This window comes from Zootoca vivipara, chromosome 2, assembly GCF_963506605.1.
Source record: "Zootoca vivipara chromosome 2, rZooViv1.1, whole genome shotgun sequence".
NCBI classification, from domain to species: Eukaryota; Metazoa; Chordata; class Lepidosauria; order Squamata; family Lacertidae; genus Zootoca; species Zootoca vivipara.
The window spans coordinates 23,584,122-23,598,377 of record NC_083277.1 but is presented as its reverse complement, the minus strand read 5'-3'; the positions used below and the strand labels follow the sequence as shown (position 1 = coordinate 23,598,377).

The window sequence follows — 14,256 nt, the reverse complement described above, 5'->3', positions numbered from 1 at the left end:
AAATTGTGTGTGAGAAGGAAGTACTACTACTACTACTACTAGCCTTTATTGGCATACGTTAAAACAGTAACATTATAAAATCATACAAAGCCATCCAATTACATTGATAATACAAACACATACAATATATAAAAGACTAGATAGCCACCATTGAATAAACCAGGCAACTTTAGATTTAGCTTTAAAGATCTCGGCTAAACTTAGCCGAGAGGGAAGTATTATCCTAGCATTCAGAAATACTGGATTAACTGCTCGATCCTTAAGTAGAAACAGGTCCTAGTGACCCACTCTCAAATATGTGTACATAGGATTGCAGCCCAAATGCCTTTGAATGTCAAAGAATCAATTTATTTCAGTTCTTAAATTCTCCTCCCTTTAATAAAATTTTTTATACCTGTGTTTCAGTCATTTCTGTTTTGGAAGTACAAAATTCTAGTTGTAACCAAGAGAGCAGTAATAACTCATTTCATAGCTAAAAGCATAACAGAAGTAATTTTACTCAATTTCACTTGAATGCAGGCAAATACAATGACACCTCATCATGGCATCGGTGTATTTCTGAGAAAGCCAAATTAACAACTCTCCACATGGTAACTGTGAAATGTACAATGCCTGCTATCGGGAATAATTTTTAAAAGTTGGCACATAAATCTGAACCTTATTTTCAAGGTTCTAATATAATATTCTGCATGGATCTCGTTCCTGTTTTATTTTGTTATCAGAAAGCATCTGCAGTGCTGCATGCCTGTTAAAGCCAGAATAAAATTAATACATCTAAACTCACTAAAGTTGCATTTTCCTGCCAGACAATTTGTTTTGATGGTCATACATATGCTTTTATTCCTTCCTCAAATGTTCTAACATTTTTGACACTTGAGAGAAATTATTCAGCGCACTGTGATAGTAAACAGCGAATATTCTGCACTAACTTAAAAGAGCTTATAATATTTTACCTACAGGTATCAACAGACTTATATTATCATCTCACTGCAAGCAATTGTTTTCAACTGTATACCTGGTGGCTAAAAATACATATATATGGTGATATTCAACTAAATCATATTCAAAGTAAACCCACCAAAATTAATGAACACGTCCATTTATTTCAATGGGTCTACTCTGAGTATGACTATCACCGTCCCCCAAAAAGTCAGTTACATAGGAAATGTTATATGTAAAACTTTTTTTGAAATATGTGCATGGTTTCAGCAAGTTGGATTAAGTGTGTTCTTTCTTCACCAATGTGGAATGCAAAATATATAAGCTATAGCAGGGGTGGCCAACTCCCAAGAGACTCTGATCTACTCACAGAGTTAAAAACTGGGAGTGATCTACCCCCTTTTGGGGGGTTCAGGTCAAAGCTGTTGAGCTTCTTTTAGGAGGGAGGGAGGCCCATTTTTGTTTAGGGCTTCAGGTCATAGTTCAACTTTTTTTATGGAGGAGGAAAATTTTGGGTGAGCTTTTTTTAGGGGTGCCAGTGATCTAGCAGTGATCTACCACAGACATCCAGTGATCTACTGGTAGATCACAATCTACCTGTTGGACGTGCCTGAGCTATAGAATCAACCAGGTATTCATCACAGAGCAGCAATTTCATCATTGGCCCTTGCTTCACATTGTTGATTAGATATCCTAATCTACCCATAGGGCGGAAACAGGGAAAACCGTGTTTTCCTGAAAATAAGACACTGTCTTATATTTATTTTTCCTCAAGAAGACACACTATGGCTTATTTTCAGGGGATGTCTTATTTTTTAATTACTCGTCCAGCCTCGCCTCTTCCTTGGCGCCCTCCAGAACTGCGCCTATTACTATGTCTTATTTTCGGGGTATGACTTATATTGCTCAAATGCTTAGAAATCCTGCTACGGCTTATTTTATGGGTATGTCTTATTTTCGGAAAACAGGGTATTGGTACACATGGAGGTGAGTGGTCACCGTTTTATGATGTCTTTGTGCATCTGATATACTTAGCTTTATGTGATATGGTCTGCCACAGATGGTCGGCCATGGCAACCCTTCCCCGCCCCAAACAAACCTTCCCCTTCCCCTATTTTTCCTTTAAAAACATCATATTGGGACTTCTCCAAGCTCTAAACTGCTCATTCTATCAAAATGTAGCCAGATGCCAGTTCTTGTGAAGAACTAGGAGTCCCACCATGTGCAAATTTCCCTTTCTGCTCCTGACAGAAATAATTTCATAGGCACCGAACTGAAAATATGCACAAGAAGGTTACAGAACCCTCAGCTCCAAAAAGAGCAGAGTGGATGAGTGGGTGATCTGTCATAACATGTTTAGAACAAAGCAATCAAAGGGAAGTAATTTCCCATTTCCCAAAGAAAGAGGTGACACATCCCTACTCTTCTGAGACTGTACTGCCCCAGGGATGACTCTAGAAAAGTAAAACAAAGACACACTGTCACAAAACATGACACCACAACATGCACTAGAAGAGCAACCAGGTGAATGTTAAGGCATAGTTGCAAATAAATATATATGTATGTCTGTGAGGGATAAAGCATACACATATTTCTTTTAAGTGGGGGATGGGGAAGAAATGCCCTACAAAATCAGGGGCATCACCATCAGGAGTTAGGAAAGTTGCTAGGCCCAATATAACCATAGTGGTTAACAAATACATGGTGGGCTACAGTCAGTGGACTAGCTAAGCTTCTTATTTGAAAAAGAAACTATAAGCTATTTCACAACGGAAGAAAAATACTTTATACCCAAAAGCAATCTTGTGTTTATGCTTGCCTAAAGGGAAGAGTCAGAAATCAGCCAGTTGGAAATGGTTTCCTTAGAGACAGTCAAACCTGCTGAATTTGAGCCAGACCAATAAAGAGACGGTAAGATTTCTCATGTCTTGGCTCACTCCTAGAGCAATGTTTTGTCATAAAATTTGTGGAGATAGCCTTTGCTGGAATGGGCAAGCAAGTGCGAAAGAAATATCATGAGCTCATATCACCTTCCTCGGAAGGACTGCAGAAGTGCCCAGAGGACTGATTTAGCTTTGCAGAATGTTCTGTATGAGAGTGAGTAGATAAGTCTTCATAGCCTGGAGCACACACAGTATTTCTGCACCTCACTGTTAAACGCTTCAGACACTGCAAGCTAAAATTGCTGCTAGAAGCAGCGGAAGACTTTTGCAACAAACAAAATGGTGACATCCAACTCCAGAGACTGTTTCACTCTAGTCTCCATCTTTGTTCTCAAAAGGAGAAAAACATGAAGGACCACATTTTGGACCACACTGTCAACAGGGAACCTGCTTTTTGGTGGGGAGGGATGTGTTCCTGTGCACATGGTTTCTACCTCTGCATCTCACAGGGTCCCCCAACTTCCCAATATAGAATCATTGCCTCCACAAACACCTTAGTTGTCATACTGATAGGCAGAAACAAAAATACCTGATCTTAACCAAAATGCCGGTAAGCATTTGAGGGCTAAGGACTATGCTGAGAACCAAATGAACCTGAGACCAGATTCTCTCAGCATAGCACAAATAGATCACTTTAAAGTATCCTTTATCTTTGGGTGAGAGTCAGGAAACCGGAAATTATTTTTCCATATTCTGGATCAGTCTTAGCTATCTTGGAAGGATAAAGAAAAATAACAGTAAGAGATCCAAGAAACAAAAGCATTAACAATTACAGGATATTAAAAAATGGTACTGTATCTCTCTCTCTCTCTCTCTCTCTCTCTCTCTCTCTCTCTCTCTCTCTCTCTCTCTCTCTCTCCATTTATATTCAACAGAGAGGGTAGTTGAGATGATAAATGGAATTCTGAACATCTGAACATTTGCCTCCACTCACACATCTTCATTTGATAGATATTTGGGCATTATTTTGTTCCATGTGGGCATGACAAGGCAGACCTTTTGCTCTAAGAAGCTTACAATCAATTAATCAATACGGCACCACATATTCTAGGAGACAAAGGAGAAGCAAGGGAGAAAAAACAGGCCCATATAATCAGAGCGACAACAGAGGTGAATAGTTTTGGCTGCAGAATGTACTGGATATTGGTTAAGGGACTGAGGTAGGGCAATGGAAGACTAGAGAGAAGGTTGCAATAATTGGGGTGAGAGTTAATTTTAAAAAGAGTTTGCAACACTACTGATTATATCAATTAAGTTTAATGAAGACTCAAAGCCAACATCCTGGAAACAGCATTATTAACCTAAACACACACATTAGTTATAGACAAACCTAGTCATTCACCACCTGTGTTTCAGCTTCAGGCAAAGGTTTTTTTTTTTTTAAGAACCACGACCACAGTCTGGTCACCAAAAGGATATGTATATTTTCTCCTTACAATCTAGTGGTATATGAATTTTGTGAAAGAAGCAAACAAGTAAATAAATGACACTCCCTGCCCTATCATGCTCACTGGTGAGATCATGAGTAGGATCTCCTCTCCCAATCTCACTGCATGGATTTATCAGAATTCAGGTTCACTGAATCCTGTTCACTGATCCTCACCCAGCTAATCACTGCTTCTAGTCACTGGCACAGCACCTGCACAGCCACTCCTGCTTCAGATGGATTGGAGAGACAGAACAGGAAATAATGCCAAAAGTAAATAAAACAACACATTCAGAAGCATACAGAGACAGCAGAGAAGACGGACAGTAAATCAGCTTAAAAATGCCTGGACAAATAAATAAGTTTTGACACAACACTGAACATTGCTAGCAGGGGCAGGGAGGAAATTCCAAAGATGAAGTGCCACTAAAGAGAAAGAGCCTTTTTTCTCATTTGTTGCTACATAATTAACTTCCCCTGGACATGGAGAAGAGCCTTCTCTGAACATCTTAAGACTTGGGCAGGTTGCTGCAGGTATTTGAGTCCCAAACTGTTCAGGACTTCAAAAGGTAAGCCCCAGCAGTCTGAAATGTAAAGAATAGCTCATCACACTTCAGCGTTAAGCACCTCTGCTTCCTTCTGCATATGGTCCTGAACAAATTTATCAGTATCTGAAAGCCGGTGTGGTGTAGTAGGTAGAGTAATGACTAGGACCTGGGAGACCAGGGTTCAAATGCTCAGCCAGGAAGCATGCTGGGTGACCCTGAAGCAGTCACTGTCACTGGGCTGGAGAACCACGCATGCCACCTTGAGCTCCTTGGAGGGAAAGGTGGGATATAAATGTAATAAAATTTAATGGAATTAACACAGTGGAAAACAGTGCCTTTCAATGTCATATGGAAATTTCACCATTCAGTTACTGGTTAAAAGTGATGAAAACTTACATTTAAAAGTGCTACATTTCTTTTACGAGCTACGTCAGCTTCTTGTATTTGCCATGTCTTCTCAGCTTCTTTGTCTCCTAGATGACTCTCCATCTGCTGAAGCAACACCATTCTCTGAGACAGTCTACAAAAGGGAAACATTCGGATAAGTGGGCAGACCATTCTTTCTGCACAACAGCAAGAAAAACAGCCACCTTTTACCCTCACCCATTATCTTTCTCTAATAATGTTGAATACAGCGTGGGTGCACTGAAGGAGGGGGGAAAGCACAGGAAGTCCCTTACTTGATGTGCTCCTGTGGAGAAAGCAACCACCATGTTGCACAACAAGCAGGCTCTGTGAACAAATGAGACACCCAGCACTGAACACCGCCAAAGAGATGTGTGTAATGCAGAGTTAGGAATAATAACTAACTGTACCGTTAACAGTATTACAGGTTAATTGGGTTCTGCTATTGTACATAGTGCAAGAAGATCAAACCTATCCATTCTTCAGGAAATCAGCCCTGAGCGCTCACTGGAAGGACAGATCGTGAAGCTGAGGCTCCAATACTTTGGCCACCTCATGAGAAGAGAAGACTCCTTGGAAAAGACCCTGATGTTGGGAAAGATTGAGGGCACTAGGAGAAGGGGACGACAGAGGACGAGATGGTTGGACAGTGTTCTCGAAGCTACGAACATGAGTTTGACCAAAATGCAGGAGGCAGTGGAAGACAGGAGTGCCTGGCGTGCTATGGTCCTTGGGGTCACAAAGAGTCGGACACGACTAAACGACATTGTACATAGCCCATGTTCATATGCAAAAGGAAGGCTGTCATTTAAAGGAATATCCATTTATCTTCCTCAGAATCAAGATTTGTAAATAAACAGGTATGCCTTTCCTGAAATAGATTATCTTTTAAATATTCCCTTCTACAAAGCCCCCCCATTCCACTTCATTTCCAACTGTACTATAAGGTTCTTTCTACATCCCAAACTAATCAATAGGCTTTAGATCAGGCATCCCCAAACTGCGGCCCTCCAGATGTTTTGTACTACAATTCCCATCAAGCCTGACCACTGGTCCTGTTAGCTAGGGATCATTGGAATTGTAGGCCAAAACATCTGGAGGGCCACAGTTTGGGGATGCCTGCTTTAGATCAAAGGCGCTCTGGCTGTTTTTCCCCTATCTGCGGATGAGGATAATTCTGCATCCTTGGCTATAATCTCCCACAGAGCAACCAGTAGTGGAAGATTTGACGATCAGGAACAGAGAGAAATGGATTGGTGAGAAGCTTGATGGTGGTATGGTGTTTGCCTACCTGGTGTGGAGGTTGCAAACATCATGCACTGATAGGGTCAATCACTAGTTTTGGTACATGCTGGCACCAGGGGTGTTGGGAAATATTGACATGAGGCCCTGGAAGCCAACTTTAGACTCCTAGCTAACATGTTCAAGTTCAGGGCCTGCATGGTAGAATGCTACCTGTTTTATATGCTGGGCCTGCAGACAGGGTTGTGGGGTCTCAATGCATGGTTAAGGTCGGTGATGGGAGGAATGCTTTAGATTGCTCACTGTAGAAATTGTTGATACCAGGACTGAATCTAGAATTTTCTGCATTCAAAGCATGAACTCTACAGCTGAGCTGTGGTCCCTGTCCTAAAGCAGGAGTTGGAACCGGTAGTGCTTTACATGTTGCTGGACAACACCTCCCATAATCCTTGACCATTGGCCATGGTGGCTGGAGCTTATGGAATCTGATATGTCGAGATCCACAGGCCCTCCACCACTGCCCTAACGCTCAGAAAGTATGTCTTCTGAAGTAGAAAAATATCAGTAAATATCAGTTATATTCAATTTCCTGTAAACCATTCTGAGACTCCATATGTCAAATAACATTGCCTCTGTGATTATTTCTTTTCTTAATTAATTCAGTCTAGTCCTATTAAGTCTCCACTTCTTATTACACCCACCACTATTTGTATTGCCCTTGTTGTACTTTGCAAGATTTGCTTTTTCCTCTCTGAGAAGCAACAGTCAAAAATGCACATAAGAGCTTTCACAGATTTTGGTACTAAGCTTATGACAACTTTTATACACTTTTTATCCTTTCCTAAATTCTCCCTGCCGTTTCAGCTGCTGAAACACAATGAAACAGTGTCAAGCTTGCCAGTGATTCTCATACCAAAAAAACAGAAGTTTTGCTATATTCTATGGGGTTGCTTTTTTAAAGACAAAATGATTAATCATATAGAAGAATAAGTCTTGTTGAGGAGAACCAGCATGCCTTCTAAAAAAATGGCTTGACTAGACTTCTGGAGTTCGTGGAGAGTGTTGCAAAGCACGTATATAAGGGTTATCTAGAATACATTATATATTTAATCTTCCAATAATATTTTGATTAAGCCCATCAATGAAAGGCTCCTCTGCAAACTTAATAGTCACAGGATAAGAGGATGGATCAACAGCTAGTTAAATAAGAGGAAGCAGAGATCAGGAATAAATTGCCATTTCTCACAATGGAGGAGTATTGAGTATTGAGCAGTATTGAGAACTGTGCTTTATACTGGTAGCTTGTTCATAAATGATCTGAAGTTAGAAGCAAGCAGTGAGCTGGTAAATTTTACAGACACACCACATTATTGAGGGTGCTGAAAACAAAACAAGAATGTGAAGAGCTCCAAAAAGATCTTTCCAAGCGGAGTGAATAGGCATTAAATTAACATATGAGGTTCAAAACAAGAAGTTGGTTACTAACAAAACGGAGATACAGTATTAAAGTTTTAAAGCAAACTGTTTCTGCCATCTTCAGTTGCTCTGCCTTCTCAGGTTACCTTCAAGACCAGTATGACTAGCAGAAACTTATATCAAACAAAATATCATTTGCAGATCCTGTAATGTAATTTACACCACTAGCTGCAAACACCCAGGTTGTCATGTTCGGTACTTGTGTAAAACAACAATGGTATAAGCATGTCTTTGGAACCGTATATCCACAATCAGTTAAAAAGCACTTCAATTCAGATTATCTCAGCCTCTCTGATGCATCAGTCATTGAAATAAAGATGCCATCAGATCCAGAAACACTGGAAACGGGGAAACTCCTCAGTAAGGCATGTCACCTTAAACAACACATTGTCTTAACCTAAGTTCAGCAAATGCCATACCTGAATAATTATAATCTGTACCTAGCACCTTGGCCCACAGCACCTTTTGATTCACATCAGAGCAGCTGAAAGGTGGAAGATGGAAGGTTTTTTTGGTCACAATTTTAAAAAGGATTACAATTCACAATTTTACATTTCGCCTTAATTATTCAAAGCATAATAAAAACACTGTTATTAATTCAAACATAAATGTTTTATGTTTTAGTGATATATATCCTGAAATTTTAGTTTCAATATGAAGGAAAAATAGTGGACTGAAATGAGGCCTCAGATTGAATTTAAGAAGGCCGAATCCAATTGCTCAGGTTTAGCTAGAATTTAAGTAGAATACTGTATTCAATATTAATAGTCAGGGTTTCACTTAGCATTTTTCATTAGAGGAGCAGCACTGGCATCACAGCACCCCCTTGAGGCAATCTTTTTAGTTTTCTATTGTTACAACTTCCAAGAAGCTCAGTTGGGGGGGAAATGATACTGGTCTAAGAGACAAGTTACTTTTCCTGGAGTATTCACATAGTAGCAAAAGCCTTTCATGCAGAAAAAAGCCCAGTTACCCATAGCCTGGTAAACAAGATCAAAAACTGGTACTGTAACGTATACTGTACAGTAAATGTAAAAAAAGCCTAGGAAAATATTTCAGATTCTTAGCCACAGGTGTCAAACTTTTCTTTTTCTTTTTCTTTCTTTCTCCTAATTCCTAAGAGGCAGGATTTTGTCTGAAATAAATACTTACATTTCTTCATGTCTTTTAGCAAGTTGAACTTCTTGTGCTAAATAGGATGCCATCTTTAGTCATATGACTAATGCCTCAGTTTTACCACTCTGTCAATGAAGAAAAAGAAGCTAAAATTGTTTCTTTAAATATACACAGAGATACTTCTAGGGAAATTTATTAAAATACAATGCTAAACTAAATATAACACAGAATTAGTGGCTACATAAAGGTAAAGGGACCCCTGACCATTAGGTCCAGTTGTGACCGACTCTGGGGTTGCGGCGCTCATCTCGCTTTATTGGCCGAGGGAGCTGGCGTAAAGCTTCCAGGTCATGTGGCCAGCATGACAAAGCTGCTTCTGGCAAACCAGAGCAGCGCACGGAAACACCGTTTACCTTCCTGCCGGAGCGGTACCTATTTATCTACTTGCACTTTGACGTGCTTTTGAACTGCTAGGTTGGCAGGAGCAGGGACCGAGCAACGGGAGCTCACCCCGTCATGGGGATTCGAACCGCCGACCTTCTGATCGGCAAGCCCTAGGCTCTGTAGTTTAACCCACAGCGCCACAGGCTACATAACTGCCTTTTAAAAAGTGAAATCTGATTCATAAACGTTCTCAGGATCATAATACTGCCGGGGTGTATGGGGTGTTAGGGGAGGGTTGGCTTCTATGGTGGAGGACACGTTAAGGTCCTTTTCAGGTAGTTTGTCCACCTTTGGCCCCCACCCTACACTCAGCTCTCACCTGTTGGCTCCTAGAAGCTGTCAGCATGTGACTGCGACCACACCCTTGGAACAGCTTTGACTGGCCAGGTAAACCAGGTGAGGGTAGTCAATGGGTCTCAAACCCTTGGTGAATTAGGGACTTCCCCTGCTTGCAAAGACAGGCTCTGGTGGATTGGGTGGAAGAGACCAATAGTAGTTCCAATGGTCAAAAACACAGTTTCTGCACATGCTGCAAAGGGACAGATGGGGCTTGTCAATCTGGGAAGCCCAGCTAGGAGAAAGAAAACTATGATATGATCCTAAACCCCTGCTGCCTTGTGTGATATCTTCGGGAGAAGACAAGGCCAAGGAGTAAACATTACACAAATCCGGAGTGGAGTCCCTAAGATGGTTGGATGACGCCTTGTATGCCTCCATCTGGCAATGGCTGCAGCCAAGCTGGTGCCAAAAGTATCACTTTCCTTTGGATCACATCTGTGAGGCTGAGGGGTGGGTGTCTTGTTGGCTGGGCAGCCAAATCCCTCCATACATACTGCACAGACATGTGCCCCAGTCGCTTTGGTGATGCTAATGCAGCAGTTTGACTTCACCCCCCGCAGAAAAAACGCCATTGTCTTGAGACAGGCAGATGCCAACAACAATACTGCTGGACTGTATTTATGTTAAAGGCACATATTGCTAACTACTTCAGCAAAACTGGACTTGTTGAACAAATGTTTCAGATGTTGGAATGGGCACCAAGTTACTATTAACAATTTAGTGGAACAGACTCTAATTCCTTTGATGTTTTTAACCAGAGGTTGGATGGCCATGTCATGTATGATCTGGTTGAGATTCCTGCATTGCAGGCAGTTAGAGTAGATGACACTTAAGTCTCTTCCAACTCTACAATTCTATGTTTCCATGATAATGAGGTGCTCAACTCTCCTCACACCCACATCATTATATTTAATGGTGTACAACAGGGAAATAGAGCTTTGTCCTTGAGTAAATGAGGAATTTGAACCTGGGCCTTTCTGATCCGAGTCCAGCATTCTCACCATTGTCCTACAATGTTTCCTTTTTGAAAACTGTGCACTCCTCCACAACATAACTCCTGGGCAGGAACACTCATACAGCCTTTGCTTGCTTGTTTGTTTGTTTGAAAGGCAAACATCAGTAAGTGTTCCTTGTTTAGGTAGCAGCAGATTTTAAAACTCAAAACACTTAGGGGAAGGATGTTTAAATAGTTCTTATGAATCTTTAAAAAACAAACAAACACACCTGAAACTGGGCATTAACCCAAGCTTTGCTCTTTTGTAACTTAGTTCAAGCCCTCTCATAATGTATAGACAAGACTTTTTAAAATGCACCTTTCATTTTTAGAGGAGCTGCTTTCTCTCTCTCCTTCCCTTTTTGAGGTTTGGGGGTGGGCAAAAAGAAAAAGAGAAGAACAGATGTTACCTCCACAGCAAGATATCCTCCTTGTTATATATGGACATAATATTATGGAAGTCCTGCAGAAAATCTGAAACACACTTAGGACATGAACCCCAATCCAACTGTAACTGCATTTTTTTAAAAAAGGAATTTACATATGATTAGGTGCACCTGAAAAAAGATAGGCATGCACATTCATATGTACTTCCTATCAAATCAATGCAGCACAGATAAGAGCATTCATATTGGTGTACATTCTGACAAACAAGAATCTGTATTGCTTTGTCTGTGGTATGGCAGAAGCAGAGGAGGGGCACCCCAGGAACTCTTTCACAAAACGCATTGTTTTAAACTGTGGTTGAATGTGACACAAGGACCAGGTGAATATCAGTTAATATCGCATGGTTCCTCAGAGATATATGCTGTGCATTTTTTAAAAAAATTAAGTGCCTTAATTTAATGGTGTTATTTCATAACATAGATAACCTGAGATGCCTCTATTCTGAAGAGCAGACTCAACAAAGAGTCATTTATTAGATTTTTAAAATAAAAAAACCCCTGTATTTACTTTGGAATTTACGTACTTTGGTGAAGGAAAGAAAGCATGTCAACATCACTTTGCTGCATGCCTGAACATGTTGAGTTCATTTGGGTATGTACATGAGTGTGGCAATGTTAATGTCATGCACATGCTTGAATGCACTTAAACTATTTCAGTGCAAGTCATTCAATCCTGGAGCAGTCCAGGTAATTCTGGAGCATGCCTGAATATAGCAGAATACTTTTTCTGATCCCTTGTCCTTTCTGCCTCAGTTTATGAGACTGGATCATAACATAGAATGTTGGCATGGAGCATATAATCACCAGCTGAAGAAACCATCAACAGCTGGGACAGCCTCAGCCCCATATTCTCTGGAACAAATTAAGGCCTGTGTGTCTTGAAAGAAAGCAGAAGTAAGGAGATCCAGGCCAGGGAGCTGGTGGCATCAGCTCCTGAAGTCAGCCTCACAATATCTGTTAAGAATATTTGTACCATTCATTAATATTTTAAATTTTAATTGGATGCCTTGGCAGAAAGACAGTACAGAATTCCAACCAATGAATAAATAAATAATATATTAATAGTGATCTTAGTTTCCTTACATAGTCAAAGTAGCACAATCTACACACAAGATGAAGTTATAAGTAGGCTTGGGGGAACCCAAAGGTTTATTAAATGAATGGACGAATAAATAAATAAATAAATGGGGGGGTACTCCCGGGGGAAGGGAGAAACCCCAAAGCAGCCAAAAATGAGGTCTGAGTATGGAATGCTGACTGACCTGTTTTTCTTTGGTGAGAAGGGAAAAGTTGTATGAGAGAGAAAATAAAAGCACACCACAATGCAACATTTTGTTGTAGATTCAACTTCCCCCCCTGATGTTTAGAGAACTATCTCACATGAAATGTGGATGTTCATTTTTCTACTCTCAGTCATGTCAAAATGGGGCTTTGGACCTCACTCACTTTCATTGGTTAAGGAGACATTCCAACAGCAATTTCTCCAGCGCAGCCCCTCCTCGTGCTCCCTTCTCTCTCTTTCTCACTGCAATGGGCAAGAACCGGACTTTGCTTCACACTGAGGATAGAGGAGCAATGCAGCTGTAATATATATCACCAGCAAAGTTCTCGCTCCAACTTAAGCCAGGATATATATTAAGGTTTGACTTAAGTAGCTGGATATAACATTTATATGCATAGAGACAAAGAAAACTACCAATATGTGTTCACCATCCATTACTGCTGTTGTGGACAGTCACTGTGCTAATCTTGCAACACTTCTGAGCTTTGCACAGGGATGCCAAGCCTGAACCTCTTACATTGCATGGCCTTTTGGCTTATTTACAACCTTGTGCTGTTATGATCCTCACACACACACACATGCTGCTGCAACCTTGCTGATGCTAAGCATGTCTGTGTCTGACCAAAATACAAATGGGAGACTGGCCTAGGAATCCTATAGACACCCACCACAAAATACAGACAGGATGCAAATGTGATTTATACCAAAGCCATACATATGATGTACGTATGTGTACCTTCCAGATGTTTGGGGCTCCAGCTCCCACTAACCCTGGCCAGAGCAGCTAGTGGCCAAGGATGATGGGAGCTGGGAGTCCCAAAACACCTGGAGGGCACCACGTTGGCTATCTCTGCAATGCAGCACGTCGGAGCCCTCAGGCAATGCACCTTGGGAGCTGGGTCAACGATCCTTGATATTTGAGCAGGAGTTATTGGTTGCATGCATGTTCCTGGAGCTCCTTGAAATTCTTGCTCCATTGAACTTCAGCTTTGGTTCCTTCACCACCCCTCGCCTCAGAAATCTGAACTCCGTCCTTTCAACTCCCGCCCTTTCAAGCCCTGGACGGAGAATGCACCATTATGCGAGCGGAGGGGGGGAGGAACCAGAAAGGGAATGGGGAGGGGGGCTGGAGGAGGAGGAAGGGAGAGGGGACCAGAGCGGAAGAACCCAAGAATGGGAGGTTGGAGGGGGGAGCTTGTGGACAGTACCACTAAGTGAAGGAAACAGGGGACATATCTAACAAAAGTGAGCAATGAGACCGTACCACAGCGTGAAGCGTAAAAAAAAAGCCTTAAGAGAGCTGTGAGGTGAAAGGAAGCTACCTCCATCGCGACCCCAATAAAGCTAGACGCAATCTTTTCCTCTCCCTCTCTCTTAACTTTTCTTCTCAGTCCATTGCTGCCGTTAGGAGACGCCCAACAACCGTTCCGCTGTTATCGCGATACCATAAAAAAAACAACCGAGCGCGGGAGGGGGAGCAGTAAAAGAGGGCGACGGTTGAAACCGTTTGATTGGCCGTCTTCCTGTGAAAGGGGCGTGGCTACGCAAGTAGTGCACAGAACTGCCCTCTCCTTTCCGCGTTCGGCGCGCGGTCGCTGTCGTAAGCGGGCGAAGAAATGGGGCGGAGCAAGTCGTTAGCGGCTCTGGGAAAGGAAA

The 14,256-nt window shown here is 41.6% G+C and overlaps 1 protein-coding gene across 8 annotated transcripts in view; it reads right to left on the bottom strand.

Moving 5' to 3' along the window:
* CEP15 (centrosomal protein 15) overlaps nucleotides 1-14,034 on the bottom strand; it is a 28,495-nt gene extending 14,461 nt beyond the window's left edge. For 2 of the 8 annotated variants that reach the window (XR_009557087.1, XM_035098266.2), the window contains exons 1-4: nucleotides 13,923-14,034; nucleotides 12,765-12,876; nucleotides 9,132-9,220; nucleotides 5,253-5,376 (exon numbers count right to left, since the gene is read on the bottom strand). Coding sequence is in view for 7 of the 8 variants with exons in the window: in XM_035098266.2 (XP_034954157.2) it covers nucleotides 5,253-5,376; nucleotides 9,132-9,184 (177 nt within the window). In the remaining variant the exon portion in view is untranslated. Of the gene's footprint in view, nucleotides 1-5,252; nucleotides 5,377-9,131; nucleotides 9,221-11,191; nucleotides 11,231-12,764; nucleotides 12,877-13,487; nucleotides 13,844-13,864 lie in introns of those variants that run through there. The other 6 variants (XM_035098276.2, XM_060271296.1, XM_060271295.1 and 3 more) reach the window with 6 other exon arrangements.
* Nucleotides 14,035-14,256: the final 222 nt, after the last annotated feature.